At 44.0% G+C, this 14,971-nt stretch overlaps 1 protein-coding gene across 3 annotated transcripts in view; it reads left to right on the plus strand.

The window, feature by feature from the left end:
- Nucleotides 1-4,010: 4,010 nt before the first annotated feature.
- tfap2d (transcription factor AP-2 delta (activating enhancer binding protein 2 delta)) overlaps nucleotides 4,011-14,971 on the plus strand; it is a gene marked incomplete at its 5' end in the record, with an annotated part of 67,293 nt that continues 56,332 nt past the window's right edge. The window contains 3 exons of one of the 3 annotated variants that reach the window (XM_079571982.1): nucleotides 4,011-4,531; nucleotides 6,150-6,665; nucleotides 10,181-10,241. In XM_079571982.1, coding sequence (XP_079428108.1) covers nucleotides 6,183-6,665; nucleotides 10,181-10,241 — 544 coding nt within the window. Of the gene's footprint in view, nucleotides 4,532-5,611; nucleotides 5,651-5,920; nucleotides 6,049-6,149; nucleotides 6,666-10,180; nucleotides 10,242-14,971 lie in introns of those variants that run through there. The other 2 variants (XM_079571984.1, XM_079571983.1) reach the window with 2 other exon arrangements.

The raw sequence follows: 14,971 nt of genomic DNA on the forward strand, positions 1-14,971 counted from the left end.
CACTATTAAGGTTGTCTGCAAAAACAATGCCACAGAGCTCAAAAATACCCACTTGACTCCTGGCAGTGAACTCACCACAATGACTATACAGTGGTTTAATATAGAGCCTGCAGCCATGTCCGGCCCAATCACAGCACATCGCCTATAAAGTCCATTCTGTAACACTTATATCAACATCTGACAGGAAAGTACAAAAACAAAACAAACACTGTGCTTTCCCATTTTATTTAGACGCAACAACAAACGGACACAACTACTTTAAATTTCTGAAACGCCTTTTGCAACTAGGAATAATAATAATAAAAATAACACATTGGAAAAGCTTGATGATGAAAATTTGGAAAGAACATTTTGCCCTTTCAGTCAAAAAACACGACCGGGGGAAGCGAGTCCATGAAGACTTTTTTTTTTTTTTATTCTGCTTGTGTGCGTGTGTGTGTGATCTCTATGTAAGAAAAGTTAATGAACATCGATCTGCTCTTGGACGCACACTCACGCACGCACAGGAGACAGCTGCAGAAGTTAGTAAGTTTTTTTTTCCTTTTTTTTTTTTTTTGACAGATCAATTTTTTCTACGCATGAGTTGAGCTTGTGTAACAGTAAAGCCTTAACTTTAATTGATCGGTTTGAAAAGTCGCTATGTTGTTTTTTTTGTTTTTTTAAGGACATGTTTTTAGCGACGCAGACGTGAAGCTGTGATCCCCCGTTACGCATAAGGCTTGTTTTGATTAATACCGCTGCCTGCCTGCGTAATGGCGTAAAAAAGGATTATACGTAACAATATGCTGCTGGTTGTCCCGTCCGTTGGCGGCAGATTGGCCTTTTCTTCCCCTTGGTTTGCGCAGCCATATGACACGTGTCTGCGCCATACTAGGGCCACCACTGCCCCCCGGTTTGACTTCGGCGAGTAATTAGTGCAACAAAAGAACAACAATTAAAAGCGCTAATTGGCAGCACAAACTGGCGATGATACCCGTTGTTGTTGCTGGTAGTGGCCTCGCTCTTTACATTGTCACAGGTATGAAGGGGGCTATATATATACACACACAGTGAGTGTGCATTTTTTTTTTTTTAAAGGGGGATGTTTTGGTTTGTGTTATTGTTTCCAGGAGAGCCGGTGGAAGGCCTTGAAGTAGCCACACTATGTCCTGCGGCTGTGGGTGAGATGGGGGTGTCACCCTGGGGCGGTAATAATTAATATGATGTGTGCACTTGCCAAGTATCGAGGTGCGTTTGGGGGGGAATACTTTTAGGCTTTAAAGGTATGGGGGAAAGCGTCAAAGTATGTCCATTACGCGCAAAAGGGGGGTGAACCAATGATGCGTAAAAGCCATAGGATTGGAATAAAACCATATAACTCTATGAAGAATTTGTTTGACCATGCCCCTTCGATTAAATCATTCCAGATTAGCTGACCAAAACCAAATGCTCACAGGAAATAAATCGGTGTTCGTCTAAATTCAAAATGCACTCTTTTTTCCATATCGTTTTGTGGAAATACTTCTTCTCAAAAGCCTATTAATAAACATGATTTTGAGGTTGAATTGGTGGAAATCATTCGTAATTACATGTTTGTATAGTCTATTGATGTACACATAAGTATAGGGTCATCTTGGGATACATGTTTCATTTCATTAAAAGAAATGTACATTCAAACACACAAACAGGCATTACACTTGTTTTCATATCTTGCATCCCAAAGAGCGACCACCTGTTTCCTGCTCACCTCACGCACCGCATCGGACACAAATTAATTTTCTGCAGATCTTGAAGGCTTAAACAAGCCACTGACGCCCCGGGGCCCCTCCCCTCTCCTCTATCCCCCCCACCCCCTCTTCCCCGTCAAACCGACAAGTAAATCCCTACAATTAGCAGATCCATATTAGCATATTAACCTGTGCTTTCTTTTCCGAGGCGCATCCATATCTAGGTCACAGTAGCCATTTTCTTAATTGCTTTTCGCTGTGTGTATGGTGCGTTTGCTGCTTAAGTCAAGCCGGCCTCTCCATTATGCCAGTCGTTATTATTTTGGCTGAAGAAGTTGCAGACTTGTCCATAAAGAAAAAAAAAAAAAAAGGGCCAAAGACGGAGCGACTTAACGGACACAACAGCCACAACAGACTCAGACTTAAACAAGGCCAACACATGCGCACTAGACGCGCACACGCAGCCTGGGTTAGCAGACAGCATTGTGCGCTGTTAGCTCCTAATAAAGTGTCTCGGTAAACAATATTATGCATGTCCATAGGCTCATTATAGCCCGGCACAGATACCCCCGGCTTGCACTAAACGCGTCATCACATGCGATCACCCCGCGCGCCGCAGTGTTGAAGCGCAACTGAAAGCCTATCACAGGCGCTCTGTTTACTGTGGTAGCAATAGGCCACATGACTGCAGGCTATGGACTGATCTATTATAAATAAAGTGTGGCCCACCATTAAACCAGTCGGCGCGCAGAGGAAGCTCACGAGGAGAGACTAAAAAGATCTGACATCCGCCTTGTGTCTCCCGCAAACCGGCATTTTAAGTCTGGATTAGATCTTGGATTGGGATTTTCGCATTAGTTCTGTTTAACACCAAGACACAAGAGTTTTTTTTTGGGGGGGGGGATCTTTGCACGAGCTCGCTCTAAATCTCGTTAAATTGGGTCAAAAGCAAACAGTGCTGTTATGTACAAAGCGCATTTAAGATATCATGAGTAAACCAAGGCTGAATTACCGGGATTATTATAATGTGCCAGAGATTATATTGATCCATTATGATCAGCCTACTTATCACTATAACTGACAAAGTTGTGTATTATTGAGTTATTAAACGTGAAATGTCAATATATAAGTTATTTTAGCTGTTTGCTGTATATTCAAGCCACGCGTTTTTACAGTCATTTGGTATGGATTTGGTTGTGTTTGAGGTTCCTCTTATTCAACCGTAAACAGTAGTTGTTATGTTTCCCTTCACGCTTATAAATCTCAAATTACGCATGGAAAGCCTGTCTCCTCTTTTTTTTTTTTTTTTTTTTTGGCCATAAAAAAAGTGTCTAACAGGCTTCATCTCTCAGAAACCTTTGGGGCTGCTCTAAATTCTCGCCTCTGGGCTGCGGGGCTTCCGGGGCCTTTCCCCTCGCTCCCTGCCTCGTCAGGCGGCAGATGGACTGGCTCCTGTCCGGGACATCAGTGCGCATCTGGTACCGCGCGCCCGTCTCTCCCCCGCGCAGCCCCCGGTAAAAGCTCCAGCCACTGTTGCCCTTCCTTGAGCCCGTGCGATATTAGACCGTCTATGGTGCAACTGGTGCTCGCAGTTGCAACATGTATAAAACTCAACCGCGTGAGAGATGCACAAGTTCATCCATAGAACCAAGACACTCCACTCAACTTTCACTCCAAAAGCTTTCATAAATGCCCTTTTTGATCAAGCGCCCATCAGAGGAAACGGGTTAAGCGGCTCATATTCCACTCCAGGCCCGCGTCAAGACCATTACCTGTCTTCCTGTGATCCAGCTCGCCCCCCCTCCCCACCTTTAAATCCATCCTCCTGGCTGGCATTCACTTCAGATTGGCGATGTAAACCCCCAGAATGAGACTGAACCCCACAATTACGCAAGGAATCACTCGGTTAATTGACACAAAAGCGCTCTTTCTCGATGCCCGGTGGCCTTCCTATTCATCCCTCCTCCTTTTTTTCCCAGGTCTCTCGCAGTTCCCCCCCCCCCCCCCCCCCCCCCCTCTCACCTGACGTGCGACAAGCGGCCTTCATCGGCCCCTCGGTCGCGCAGAGCATCCACGTCCTGAGCCCGAGGCAAAATAATCAGTAATTAAAATATAAAAGGCCTTGGGAAGTTTTTAGGCAGGACCCCCCTCCCCCCTCCCCGTTTCTAAGAGAACAGTTTTAAAGAGTATAATTCTTATTACCTTTTATCAAAACAGAGAGTGTTTACAGTGTTTTTTTACGCACAACAGAGAGGGCACCTAAGTTAAAATATTGTTGTTGTTATTAAGTGGATCTTGTGAGATGCGGGAACAGATGGGAAGGGAAATATTCCTTAATTAAAATCTAGAGTCAATCCGCGTCCTGGCGTCACACTGCAGCTTTACCAACACCAGCGGGTCGCTTTGGAAACAGTTAAAAACATCCACAACAGCAGTGATTATTGCTGCTCGGAATTAGCAGGCGATTGGTCTCTCTCTCCTCGTGTGAGCGCTAAGACGTGATAGGCAGCTCTCCTCCCATCTCCATCTACAGCGTCTCCCTCTTCAGGCTGTGACCACAAGCTTTTCCTGCTTTTGTTGCTTTCCCTTGTGGCCTTAGGGCACGCCAGCTCTAAGTGCATCACTCCACATTTGTGTCATTAGATGTGGGATTTAGATTGAACCGTGCAGCAGAGCTCTTCCCCTGTTATCATCTTTCTTAATGTGATTACTGTAAGTGAAAGGACGCGAAAACGTTTAAATAAAGCATTTAAAACAGTAGCGTATCTCACTCTTCAGCTCGCTCGTGCAGCGTGAGCAGGACCACCCTGAGGGCGCGTGTTCAGGTGAGTTACTGCTCGAGGAGGAAAGAGAGAGAAAAAGAAGAGAGGGGTCACGAGGATGACCGACTGACCGAAAAAACGAACTCATTCACAGACAAAAAATAAACACGCAGATAGACTTATTTTGGGGGCGAAAAAAAGGTATATTTGAACATTTTTACACAAATGTATTTTATATTAACCATAATATGCTAACAATGAACGAATAACCGTTAGAAATTCTAAAAAATATATAGATTTAAAAATATGAAATTGTGTTTTGCTTTAAGGAAAGTGTAAATTATATTAAATCATACAGAAATCTCGGCATGGACTCGACGTTTGTTGTGGAAAGCTATGCGTAAAAGCGCACACACGCGCGCGTAATGGTTGCTTTCAAAATCAGCAAAACAATAATAAATCCAACTAAAATTAAAATACTCTCACGTCATGCACCATTTTTTGCTTGAGAATAAAAAGCCGAAAACACCCTCATAATAAAGAAAAATATCAACATGAGACAAATGATGATAAAACCTATTTAATATTTGTGAGAAAAAGAACTTACATTTGTCGTTGAAAATCCAGACACAGACAATAATTCATTCGTTAAAAAAAATAAGCAAGTAACACAAATAAAAATAAGACATAAAAAAGGAGCAGTCGACCCGGCGAAAAGACAAACGGGTCAAAAAAGGCAAATGTCCAGAAAAAGCGTGGAAAATGTTGAAAGAAGCAGTCGGTTCCTTATTAAGGCGAAGATACAATATTTATTCCGTGTCTCCTGGGATGCTCCGCTCCGTCTATTGTCCTCCCATTCCTCAGTGCTGATGCTTAATTTTCAAAACTTCTATATTACCAAGGGACCTACGACATCAGCCGAGAAATACCCTGCAAGTACAAAATCCGTGCGCCAGCCCCGTCCGTGCAGAGGGGAGACGCTCCGCCAGCTTTCTGTGCCGTTTGCCTTTTACGCGCGCAGCAAAAGGGGGATTTTTCAATTTTCACTCGCTTTTTCAGAGGATTTTAACGCGATTTTTATTATTCGACCCCGGAGCCAGAAAGAGAGGGAAGACAAACACGGTTTACTTTGCAGAAAGCACAATGTCAGCGACCTTCCCTGGGCTTGTCCACGACGCTGAGGTAATTCATTCCTTTTAATTGAAAAATACTTTCAATAAGAGTAGGAGATTCTTGTCTTTCGACTGTTTTAAGAAAGCGTTTCAATGATTTGGAAAGGGGAAATGCGTGGCAAATGTCGGGGATAATGCAGGCAGTCTTAAAGCTCCAGATTATTTTTATTTGTGAAGTGGAAGCTACTGTTGTGATTAGTGCGTTTTTGAAGCGGAACAGTCCCTTCTCCGCACGGCTTACCTCCCTCTGTCTGAGCGGCACCACTTTGCACCAGCGGCGCTAATAATAATAATATCTAACAGCATGCCTTTAAAACGCTGCGAGCAGAGTGACAGGCATGCCAAAGGGAGGGGAAAAATACCGACGGCTCCTGTTGCCGCGTCGCGTGGATGTGACATCTCCTTCAGGTGGAATAGCGTGAAAAAACGCTTTGAGTGTGTTTTGGAGAGTGTTTTTGGCGCAGAGCAGAGCTGATGCTAAACGACACCATGTCTTTATTGTCTCCTAGATACGTCACGACGGATCAAACAGCTACCGGCTCATGCAGCTCGGTTGCCTGGAGTCCGTGGCCAACTCTTCGGTCGCCTACTCGTCTTCTTCACCGCTCACCTACCCTGCCCCGGCGGGCACGGAGTTCGCTTCGCCCTACTTCTCCGCCAACCACCAGTACACGCCCCTGCACCACCAGTCCTTCCACTACGAGTTCCAGCACTCACATCCCGTGGCCCCCGAGGCCTACGGGCTCAACTCGCTCCACTCGGGTCAGTACTACCAGCAGCTGCACCACGGCGAACCGGCGGACTTCATCAACCTCCACAGTGCACGGTCGGCTCTCAAGTCCTCGTGCCTGGACGAGCAGCAACGGCGCGAGCTCGGCTGTCTCGATGCCTACCGCCGCCATGACCTATCGTTGATGACGTCACATGGCTCCCAGGCCTACGGCGTCGGCATGCACCATCCGGACCAAAGGCTGCTGCCCGCAGCCGGTCTGGGTCTGCCTCCGGGTTCTGCCGACGACCTGCAGGTACCGGCCTCCCTTTAGCCCCGGCCCGTTACAGCCGCACAAAGCCCAGTCAAACCCCCCTTTTGTTCAGCAGCATTTCCAAAATATTGAACAGCGCCAGATGTCTAAGTCTGGTCAGAGTGCCAGTCTGGACGCTGACAGGCGACTCTTTGGGCTGTCCCGTCCTGCTGTGGACTAAATCTAAAACACATTCAGATAGATTTGTTGAGCACAAGCAAACGTGAGGCAACAAGGCGCAGGCTAAGCCCGTGTCAAGTGCACGGCTGCGCGTTTCTAAAGGTTAATTGACTAGAGTCTATTCAAGCCTTTTGTCCAATGCGCCCTTTATTTCTGCACAAACACACGTGACCCAGACTTTACATAAATCTTGTGGATGTAAAGAAATGGCGAGATGAAGCAGAGCGCGGCTTGCGTGCGGTGTGTGTCCGGCTGAGACTGCGGTAAAGGCCGGATTAACGGATCGGGCTGCGGGCACAATAGGCCGCTCGAGCGCCACAAAGCACCGTAGTTTATCCAATTACAGACTTAACGTCAATCAACTTTGGGGCTTACGCAGCGACATCTGAGCGCCTTAAGACGCGGCTCTGGTTAAACACACGTTAACACACTCACTAATCACTTCAGCCGTTTATTTGTTTACTAACAGGCGTTCAGGCTGCGACGTCATTACGCATTCAGACTCCAAATGATTTTTAACAGCAAGTACAATCTGTTCAATTTAGTCTTAGGCAAAAATGAAATGTTTGCTACTTTTTTCCCTTTTTTATCATGAAAATATATGAATCATAAATTGCAAAATGCACTGCTAGCCTGTTGGGCTATGTAGTAATATATTCAAATAATAATAATAATATTTCTCATTATTAATATTATTATTATTTATTTGTGTATATTATTATTATTATTATTATTATTATTATTATTATTATTATTATTATTATTATTATTATTATGTTGTTTGGTGTCGTTTTTGTTGTTTTTATATAGGCAGTAATTGCTACTAAACTAAATAAACTAAATAATATAAATCCTGATAATAATAACAATGTAGAATAATGCTAACTTCCTATTAGGATATGATTATGATTATTATGATTATTATTATTAATATTATTATTATTATTATTGTTTATTCTGTAAAAAGGGGTTAGCCTACTTTAATGTATTGGCAAAATTCTCAAATTAAATATTTTTGCCTTTTTTTTTTTTTTTTTTACAAAAAAACATTTGTCTTAAAAATATTCTATAGGCTTTACGCTCCACATTGCAGCCTTTACAAATGTGTGTGTTTCTATTGCCTCAGCCCAAAACAATCCCCCAGGTTTGGCTTCCTTTACTTGTTGGTGTCGCTATACTTCCTACGCTTTGCGGATGCAGATCTTGAAAAGCTCATTATTATTATTATTATTATTATTATTATTATTATTATTATTATTATTATTATTATTATTATTATTATTATTATTATTATTATTATTATTATTATTATTATTATTGTGAGTGAGAAGTGGTTTGTTTGGAGACATAGAGAGAGAGAGAGAACAGAGAGGGGCGCGTGAACCTGTCTGGACGTGGACATGGAACAGATGTGGCGCCGGCCTCGTGCAGCCCGGGCGCATCTTTGAGCGCGTTAAAGAGATTTTCATGGTGAACAAAGGCAGCTGCCACACCTTTCCTCGGCGCGGGGCTAATTCATGCAGGACCTCTGTGCGTTTTGTATATTGATTCTATAATCACTTTAGCTGCGGCCCCCGAAAGGAGCCGGGCCGGGGCTGCTTAAAAAGAGCTAAAACACGCTGCTTTTTACACCCCGTTTTAATCAGGGTGCGTGGGCCAGGCCCGCGGCGCGCACGAGGGATTAACTGTTTTCTGAATAAAAAGCGTGTGTTCTCTCTCTTGATGACATTGTTGATAAAGCACGGCCAGACGCGCGAGCAAGATGGCGACGGGGTTTTTACGCACACCTATAGCACCGTATATTTCCCACCATACGCTGTCTGGAGAGGGTCCCAACAGGTTGCCGCCTGTCCCTCTTGCTCTGGACACCGTTTTATTCTCGGAGTGGGTGAGGCCTGCTGCGCCATCGCCTCCAGCTTTTCAAATTAGACTCGTTTCTGCTCCAGCCGTGAGGCGCATCCTTTATTTTCACTGTGCCCTCAATATTCCTCAAAGCCCTTTAAGTGATCTGCACTTTCGAACAAAAAGGCAATACTAGAAACAGTTCTGAGGACGAGGGGCACAGCTAGTGATGGAGGGGAGCTATGTCAACACACTTGACAATGAGAAGGTAGCACAGTATGACAAATGGCACAGGAGCACTTTGAGGAAGAGGTTAACCTGGAAATAGTTTTATTTTAATTTTCCCCTCCATTGTTGCTGTTATTTTGGCCCCATTATGTAAATGCTCAATACTCAAAAAGAACAAATAATAGTTTGCTTGCATATCAGACAAGTGCATTTTGACATTTATCATATTGTACCACTTACAGGATATGGAATAAAAATTTGGCAAAAATGTGGAATTAAAATGTAAATGTTTAAATGCACAACATACTAATAGCATAATATTATTGTTACCAAATTCAGTATAGCAATTTGTGCTCAACACATTTTTAAATCTATACTTTTGTAGATATCTAATCATTTAATCATTCAGTCATAAGCTGGAAATTCATTTTGTCTCAAAAAATGGCAGAATGAAACATGACAGAGTACTGAAGATTAGTGAGTGAGTTTGCATGGCCCAATGATGATTACAGTGGCCACCATGTTAACAAAAAGGTCTGATAAATAGTTGTATTTCAAGCTGCAACAATATCACTTTAAATCAAATGCGTTTCATGCAAACAAACAAAAAATAGCTTTCGTTTCGTCTGTATAGGGAAATAGTTCATTTTATGATTTTATATGATTTTACTTTTAAGACACACTTTCTTCCAATTATTTCCTTATGGACAGAAATATTGGCATCTAAAAACTATAAGGCAAAAAAAAAAAAGCTGTTCTGGTTTTTATATTCAAGAGCTTGAATAAGTCCTACCTCTGCTGAAAGAACCAAACACAATAAGTATGGTGATTACAGAACCCACCAATGACATCATGGTAAACCTAACACTTAGTACTTACACTGTAGGAAACATGCATTTTATTTTACACAACCCTTGATACATTACACCTTCCAAATTGAGATAAAAACGTGCTATGTAACAATCAGTATTAACTTGTGCCTATATTTTGTTATTATGCATAAACAATGGATAAATGTGTGTCAGTAGCTTGTCAGTATAATGTAATAAGACATAAGGTCCTAATCCTAATGTTTTATGTCGTATTATTTTTACATTATGTACCTATACAAGCTAAATTTGTTAGGTACAATGCAACAAGGGGAGTATTTTCTTAACAATAACAGAAACAGGGCTGCATTATCCCAGTGTGTTGTTACTGCTCGGTAAAGTCAAGCCAAACCACCTGTATTCCACCTGTGACTAACAACTCCACGTTTGTCTCCACAGGGCTCAGTGGAGGCGCAGTGTGGTCTCGTGCTCAACGGCCAGGGAGGGGTCATCCGCAGAGGTAAGCCCCGCCCCCCCTCCCTCTCTCCCAGCCCGTAAACCCCTCACGACCCCTTGTCCTCCCCCGTCCCACACCCACCTGCACCTTCTCTCACCTTTACTCTCCACAAAAAAAAAAAAAAAAAAAACTGAGCACAGTGGCCCCCTCAACAACGCGCCGCCGCTGTCGTCTCTGTCAACATGTTACGACAGCAGCACCCGGCCCTCCGCTTCTCCTCGTCCTCCCGGAAACACTGTCACTCATTTAGGCGCTCCGCTCGGCGCCATGTCACCGGTGTCAGCAGTTTTGCGACAGCCGTGTTAGCAGCCTGTATGTACGAGTTTACATTAGCGCCCAACATTTCCTCCTTTTGAAGTGAGGAGGGGGGGGAGGAAAAAAAAAAAACACAAACCTGTAGGCGACGTCTCTCCGCCGCAGCAGGCAACGCAAGCGCGCGCACACGTCTGATGGAATATTTATGCTGTTTAGAAGGGCACACAATTGATCGGGTAGACAAACATTGTTCTTGATTATCGCGCGGCATTAAAATTACAATAGGAGCATGTACTATTAAAGGGGAAGGTGTATGACTAATGCAAGACTTTTCAAACTGACTGAGGATGTGCAAGTGTGGCGGCTGGAGACGACATGAGAGGTTCAGACATGTAAAAGTATGTAGGACATGGAACCTAAAGAGACTACTTTACATAAAGGGGAAACAAAAATGTGTACATGGAACCCAAAGAGACTATTTTGACATAAAGGGGAAACAACAAATAAATAGGCCTACATGGAACCTGAAGAGAACTCAAATAAATATGTTTGTTTTGGTTACTTCACATTACAGCAAAGAAATGACATGTAGAAAAAGCAACTCTGCAACTCAACAACTATGAGGACAAGCTGTAACCATAGTAACAAGAAGTCATATATTGGATTATATGCTCCGTTTCATGGCAGAAATGCGAAAGATATAATTGTTATTTGGCTTGGGAGATTGATCGCAATGGAATGGAAATGGCTGTCTGAATCGTCACAAATAGCAAATCAAAAACGCCGCACTGGGGTCATATCCACTGCAAACATCAATATATCCTGCACCATAGGCCTTATGTGTTTAAAATGCTGAGTATACAGTTAAGACTTTTACACAATGTTCCAAAATGCATGTGACTTCTTCATGTTTATTTCACTTTCACTTCATGTTGTCACTCAAATATGAATTCTTCCAAATGGGTCTAAAATGTGCTTTGTGAAGTAAATGGAAAAAAAAAGAGGAAATAGAATAGAAATAACAATCTGGTATTTTTCCAGCTCTGCTCAGGCCTGATGAATCCTGTAATGTTGTTGATGATGGTGAACGGTGGAACTAGGAAACATGACTCAGATCCATAAGACACAGATTAATTGATTGTGTTTTTCAGCGGCTCAAAGAAATCAAAGAAAGAGAGAGAAGTAAATCATTTTTACAGTGAGCTAAGCTGTGGCAGCCCTGCGTTCATGCACAGTGTTACTGAAGGAGAGAAAGGCAGGCATTTGTGGGGGCTGTATGGTAGAGCTGTGTGTCCTTGGTCAATGTTTTCTGTTCTGATGCATGTGAGAGTGCTCTGGTGTAGTAGTGTGGACAGCCTGCCAGCAGCAGTGTTCTGAAGCCTGTGTCTCTGTGCAAAAGGAAGACTGTCTCTGTGTAGAGGGCTGTGTCTCATGTGCTGAGTGGTAGTCTGTGTCAGTGTATAGGGTTGTTTCTTTGGGCAGAGGGCTGTGTCTCTGCAAAATATTGTTCACAAGACTCTGCAGAGGGCAAGGCTGTGTCTGTGTATGGGGTATTTTCTCTGTGCAGAAGACTCAGTGCAGAAGACTGTGAAGAAGGGAAGTCTGCTTCAGTGTATAGGGTTATTTTTCTGTGCAGAACACTGAGCTTAGGGCTCATGTGCAGAGGGGAAGTCTGTGTCAGTGAATAGGGCTGTGTCTCTGCAGAACACTGAGCTTAGGGCTCATGTGCAGAGGGGAAGTCTGTGTCAGTGTATAGGGCTGTGTCTCTGCAGAACACTGAGCTTAGGGCTCATGTGCAGAGGGGAAGTCTGTGTCAGTGTAAAGGGCTGTGTCTCTGCAGAACACTGAGCTTAGGGCTCATGTGCAGAGGGGAAGTCTGTGTCAGTGTATAGGGTTATTTTTCTGTGCAGAACACTGAGCTTAGGGCTCATGTGCAGAGGGGAAGTCTATGTCAGTGTATAGGGCTGTGTCTCTGCAGAACACTGAGCTTAGGGCTCATGTGCAGAGGGGAAGTCTGTGTCAGTGTATAGGGCTGTGTCTCTGTGCAGAAGACTCTGTGCAGAGGGCTCATGTGCAAAGGGGAAGGCTGTGTCTCAGGTTTAATTTTTCATCAGCTCTGGTTGGTGTTGGGGCTTTCTCTCAGATTGACGCGGGAATCCCTGTGCTATCACTTTCGGTTAATGGTGCGCCGTATTTGGCCCTGAGCTCAGCCGCTGCAACCATCACAACCAATAATCTTTGCTTTACCTCCCGCTCGCGTATCGATAGCTTCTCTCGCCTCAGGCGCACGCTTTGATATGCTAATGCTGCGCGGGGCCGGATTCAGCCGAGATCATATTAATGTTGTTCTTTCTGACTGCGGCTTTGGCGCCATGAATATTCACACAACCTTTTTCAAAAGAAAATCACTCAAGAAACGCGGATCCTACTTAGGAGGAGTCGTCTGTGTTTTAATCACCCTGCTATCCCTCTTCCACTTCAGCTCAGTGATCTGTCAGGCGCGCTCCCGCCCCAAGCTCCCGTGCACACGCCTCTGTCTTCTCTGTCAAGACATTGCAGCTTTTTAGGAGCTCTAAACATTGTTGTTAAAATATGAGGAGGATGACATTTGGCCCGTGTCTCTTTTTCTTTAATTTTCATGGCAAACTGGTAAAAGGCGCTTGATTCGGCGTGTGATCCGCCCGCCGCTCGCGCCGCAGCCCCAGGCTACTCTCCGTTGCTTAAATACCGTTATCGCCTCTGGGCCCGCGTGCTCCACTGACTGCACTACCGGCAATAGCTCTTTTCGATTGCCCTTGGCAACATAAAATACAAACTACTTTGAATCAAAACATTTTTAGGGGAATTAATGTGATGTGAACCCACAGCTTTCAGAGGCGCGCGCCCTGTCAGTGTGCGTGAGGCTGACAGACAGACTGGGCCTGTTTCGTCACTAACGGACTGAGCACGTGGAGCACACGCTGCACATTACCCAGACTGGGTGAGGATAGTGGAGGGCATTAGTTCATCAGGTCTGTGTCGACTGGGTCTGATCAGACCAATACTGGCTATTCAGGGCTCTCACAGCGACCAACAGCAGACTGGAGTTATGCTCTGAGGCTCATAGTCAACCTGCTGTACAAATATAAGTGTACCTGTGTGTGTGCATCATAAGTATAAGAGTATAGGGCATATGTAACACATAAGTCTACTGTTCTGTCCTCACAGAGTGCATCATAAGAGTATAGGGCACCTGTAACACATAGGCCTACTGTTCTGTCCTCACAGAGTGCATTATAAGAGTATAGGGCACCTGTAACACATAGGCCTATCGTTCTGTCCTCACAGAGTGCATCACAAGAGTATAAGGCACTTTTAACACATAGGCCTACTGTTCTGTCCTCACAGAGTGCATCATAAGAGTATAGGGCAAATGTAACACATAGGCCTACTGTTCTGTCCTCACAGAGTGCATCATAAGAGTATAGGGCACATGTAACACATAGGCCTATCGTTCTGTCCTCACAGAGTGCATCACAAGAGTATAAGGCACTTTTAACACATAGGCCTACTGTTCTGTCCTCACAGAGTGCATCATAAGAGTATAGGGCACATGTAACACATAGGCCTACTGTTCTGTCCTCACAGAGTGCATTATAAGAGTATAGGCCTATCGTTCTGTCCTCACAGAGTGCATCATGGTGAAGCTACAGGTCTGACATTGAGCTCAAGCTCATTTGGAGAACAGAAGGAAAATGGAGCTCTTCTGCGGGTGCTGAATTATAGATATGTGGCAGACAGAGCTGCACTTGGCCATGGCTGAGAGCGGCCATGTTGTCCCATAGGACGTCCTCATGCTGCAGCCTCAGCTCAAAACCATTCAACATAAAGCTGCTCCTCATTCCATCAGTGCCACGCCAGCTATCGGCGAGGAATGGGTTAAACAGGCTATAGTCGAGAGCTAATTAGAGCTAATTTTGATCAATAACATGTTTAAACAAAATACGCCGACATGACAAACTACATTATCATTTAGGAACTTCAATATGGACCGGCAGGGTCTATATAGGTCTCTATAAGTATGAACCACCTTGGACCTTGAGGACCTCAGGAAGGGGCCTTTTCTGTCTCTGTGACGACGTGAGACAGGCCTCTCCTCTGACAATCTTTAAGTCTAGGCTGAAAGAATGCCTATTTACTGCTGCGTATGGCATTTGAACGGATTTGTTTTATTGTATTTTCATTGCATTTTTGTGTTTGTGTGAGGCACATTGAGTTGTCTCTGACATGAAATGTGCAGTATAAATAAACTTGCCTTGCCTTAAGTACACAAAGTCAATATTGTGCAATAATACATTTTGTTTGTCCAATTATCTCCAATTATCCACAATTACAGGACTGCTCTGCATTGTACCACCAAGTGGTACAATGACCAAATTGTATTGCATTTTGGCGGGTGCACAAATACAAGGAGCTTCTCAACACACAAGATTGAACTA

The sequence above is a fragment of the Gobius niger genome (genome assembly GCF_951799975.1).
Source record: "Gobius niger genome assembly, chromosome: 15".
In the NCBI taxonomy this organism is placed as follows: Eukaryota; Metazoa; Chordata; class Actinopteri; order Gobiiformes; family Gobiidae; genus Gobius; species Gobius niger.